At 35.4% G+C, this 3,863-nt stretch overlaps 1 protein-coding gene across 1 annotated transcript; it reads left to right on the top strand.

Annotated features, from left to right (window-relative positions):
* Positions 1–743: 743 nt before the first annotated feature.
* LOC129230362 (uncharacterized) lies at positions 744–1,169 on the top strand. Its single transcript, XM_054864760.1, has one exon. It carries the CDS (start codon positions 744–746, stop codon positions 1,167–1,169), a length of 426 nt encoding a protein of 141 aa, XP_054720735.1.
* Positions 1,170–3,863: the final 2,694 nt, after the last annotated feature.

The raw sequence follows: 3,863 nt of genomic DNA, 5'->3' as shown, positions 1-3,863 counted from the left end.
ACATCTTCATTTTATAAAGAATTTTTAAAGTTATTTTTAATTACATTGTTTTACTCTGTAGGAAGCTTAAAAGCAGTATATAATGAGAATAATCTTCATGCAATGAAACATTTTTAAAAACTGTTTAGTCTTGTACTGTCTATCTGGAGATGTATATAATGAGCATTGAATTTTTAGTAAACTACTTTTATTAAAATACAAATCAGAATGTGTTACCAAAATTTTAAATTTAACTATGAGCAGAATTTTTTAGTAGTGAACAAATATTTTATTTCGGGCCCATTACTGTGTAACTTCAGTGGGCACAGTACAGGTTGCAAACCCTTCAGTTTAATTTGTATACAGGGTGCGGAGAAATTTCCCACAATTTTGTTTAAAACCTTTTTTTGGCGTTAAAATCGTATGTTGGCGATCTATTTGGCATATATTGTTTATTGGCATTAAAAGTATTTGAGGTTTAATCATTTGTTCCTTGTTAGTTCATTGATTTAGTGAGATATGAATCGTGAAAATGTGCGTGTTACTGTCGTTGAATTACACAAGAAGGGAATGAAAACAGTCGATATTATTCGAACGACTGGATTCAGAGTAAAACAGTCAATGACGCTGTAAAACGTTACAAGGAGACTAGAGGGACTGCCGACCGTCCATGGAGTGGTCGTCCAACCACTGCAACGACGCCAGCGAATGTGCAGAAGATCCGCTGCCGCATCCATCACAATCCAGAGCGCTCAATGCGAAACATGGCCAAAGAACTGGAGATCAGCGAAAAAAGCGTCCGAACCATCGTGAAAAACAAGTTGGGACTTTTTTCTTACAAGATCAATCGCTTCCACTTCTTCAATGACACAATGAAGCAGAAAAGATTGATAAAAGCTCGACGGATGCTTCGCTTGACCGCTGGTGCTCGCCTTTCGAAGGTTCTCTTTACCGATGAGAAGATCTTCACCATCCAGCCCACACATAACCGTCAAAATCCTCGCCAACTGCTTAAGAAGGGTCAGAAGAAGACCGCTGCTGCAAAAAACATCGGACACAGTCACTTTTCAGGCCCCGTAATGGTCTGGGCTGCATTTGTGCCACTGGGAAGACGCCGCTTGTTTTCATTGACAGAAATGTCAAAATTAATGCTGCGAGCTATCAGCAGCGGGTTCTATGCGATGTACTAAGGCCATGGGCAACAGAACACTTTGGCCAAGATGGATTCACACCCCAACAAGACTGGACTCCTGCGCATTCGGCCCGATCGACGATTGCCATCTGCGAAGATCTGTTCCCATGTTTTTTGGGACAAGGATGTTTGGCCCCTTAACTCACCGACCTCAATCCGATGGATTACTCGGTGTGGTCAATCTTGGAGGAAAAAATCTTGGAAAAACGATTCGCTACGGTCGACATGCTCAAAACGGATCTGAGGCGTGCCTGGAATGAGATAAAGGTGGATACGTGCGCGAGCGTCGTCGGCAATTTCAGACTGAGGCTCCGTAAATGTATTGAAGCCCAAGGAGCCAATTTTGAACAATTGTTATAATTTTTTTTGTTTAATGTTATTATTATTGTTTCAATAAAGAGTTTTTATTGCTTTAACCTGTTGATTTGCTGAATTATGCGTTAGTTACAGCTTATTGAAACATCTAAGAAAATTGTGGGAACTTTCTCCGCACCCTGTATATGAGTGTGTTTTACATAAGAGTTTTTGTTTGAAATATTATGATTGTTCTGTTTTTTTTTTAAGTGTGCAATAAGCCTGTTCACATGTACTGTCCTATTGGGGCACACGTAGACAATGGAAGAATTTTGTTAAGAAATAATTTATTAAAAAAGTCTAAAACTTCCATAACACAAAGAAAAGACTAATAAAACATATAAATTTTTTTTCTGAGAAATTAATAGTATTTTTTGTAAAATAATGATATGCAAAACATTGGTCACATGTACCCCCTTTCCTCTACATACAATTTATCACCAAAGAAAGGCAACTAGACTTAATAGATCTACGCTAGTTCAAATGCTCATAAGTTCGCCATTCTGACGTATGAAACAAATATATTTCAACTAGTCCTAGAAAATTCCTGGTCTTTTCAAGAAAAGATACATTTTATCATTCACAAACACATCGAAACTGTACTGAAAAGAGTAAAAAAGATCCATCCCTGTGAAGAGAAACAGCCGACCAATTAACAGCTGGATCAATCAAATTCAGATTTCTTTGTTTCCAAATTCACCAGCTGTAATCTATACAATTCAAGCAAATTAATATTAACATCTGCTCAGAACACTCTTGTCTGAGACCAGCACTAATTACATCCGCTTAATTGATTCTCTGTTTCAAACATTCATATTTTAACATCTACAAAATTTATGTTTCTCTTTGAACATTAAACTGTCATCAAAAGAAAAAAAAAGAAGAAAAAGAAAAAACCTGGTCGACTGTGAAAAGAAAAAGTCTCCAGTTTATTCGAAAAGTAATTACTAGTAGTAAAACGAAAACATTTTCAATTATGGCTAAGCAGTTCTCTCCAATCAAACAACTTTTTCTATTTCTTATAAAAAGTATGAGCAAAAAAATCTGTGATAAACAAAGACTACTTTGATTTGCTTGTGATAATATTATTTGTTCCGTTTGTTCACCTATGAGGCAGTGAGAAGCAAATGGATGTAAGTGTTTTTTAAAGGCTTTCAGTAAAAAGCGTTTAAAGTTCCGATTCTAGGTAGCTTTCGTTGATATTTTTTTCTAAATCATGCTGTAAAGTGGCACCCACCAGAGATACTAGTACCATCTCTTGCCCCAAGACAGAGGAGAGGTTCTTCAACCATTTCTACTGATTACTTCAATTTCTTTTATTTTCGAACTTACATTCCTTTGCTTCATATATGATCAGGGAACATTCTTGTTCAGGGTTCGAAGAATCCGAGGCGACTAAAAATATCTTGGCGACTAATTCTTTTTAGAACAAAAGAGAAAAGGAAGTTCCTTATGAATGTTCTTTTTTAAGTAGCGAATTATTATTTACTGCAGTCTTAAAAATTCGAAGTAAAGTGATATTTTCCAAGTAAAGTAAAATTTCTGAAACTCTTTATACCACTCGTCAAAATACCATTCGGTTTTACGTCTGTGTCATTATGTACCCAGATGTTTAAAGAAATAAAGAGTCTCAGTATTTTTAACTTTTAAAGTCTCAAATCGTGAAAAATCTATCATAAATAGAGCTTTTGCTATATTAGTAGGCTCTTCTACCCCAAAGGTTGATCAGGATCGCCAAATATCATTATTGTAACCATCTTAAGTAGTGAGCAGTCAACGCACAGCCTTGGTGATTTTGTCATTTCAGTAGTGACAGAGGCTTTACAAAACTTTGGACATTGGCAGAACCATACGACTTATGGAGCTGTAATTCGGAATAGCTTCATGTAAGTCTTATATGTAGATCCACTAAAAATTTCATGAAAATTGGAGAGGGTCGAGTGGGGACCTATCTGAATCTAGGACACTTGACATAGAATGATCCAAGGAGGAATGTGAGCACTAAAAATGAAATTATCATTTCCAATGGAGGATATAAATGAACATCTGGAATAGAGCATTCCTCACATCTAACACAATTCTATTATAATACATTCCAAACGGCATTTCTAATACCATTCACAATCGCCCCAAAAATCATGTGATTTATAATTCTGTTCCGGGTAATTGTAAATGCTTGATAAAATTTTTAACAAATTCTTCAAAAAAAAAAAAAAAAAAACTTGTGTGGCACATCCTGTTTGATGTAGAAATTTGAATATAAATTCTAAAATGATATTTTTAAACACTTTTTTAAAACTAATGATTTTTCTTGAAAAGATCAAAAACCATTCACATT

Source organism: Uloborus diversus, chromosome 9 (assembly GCF_026930045.1).
Source record: "Uloborus diversus isolate 005 chromosome 9, Udiv.v.3.1, whole genome shotgun sequence".
Taxonomy (NCBI): Eukaryota; Metazoa; Arthropoda; class Arachnida; order Araneae; family Uloboridae; genus Uloborus; species Uloborus diversus.
This window is presented reverse-complemented; position numbering and strand designations above follow the sequence as displayed.

Excerpts from the sequence above, each read along its gene's own strand:
- LOC129230362 (XM_054864760.1), top strand. The coding sequence starts at position 744 with ATGGCCAAAGAACTGGAGATCAGCGAAAAAAGCGTCCGAACCATCGTG.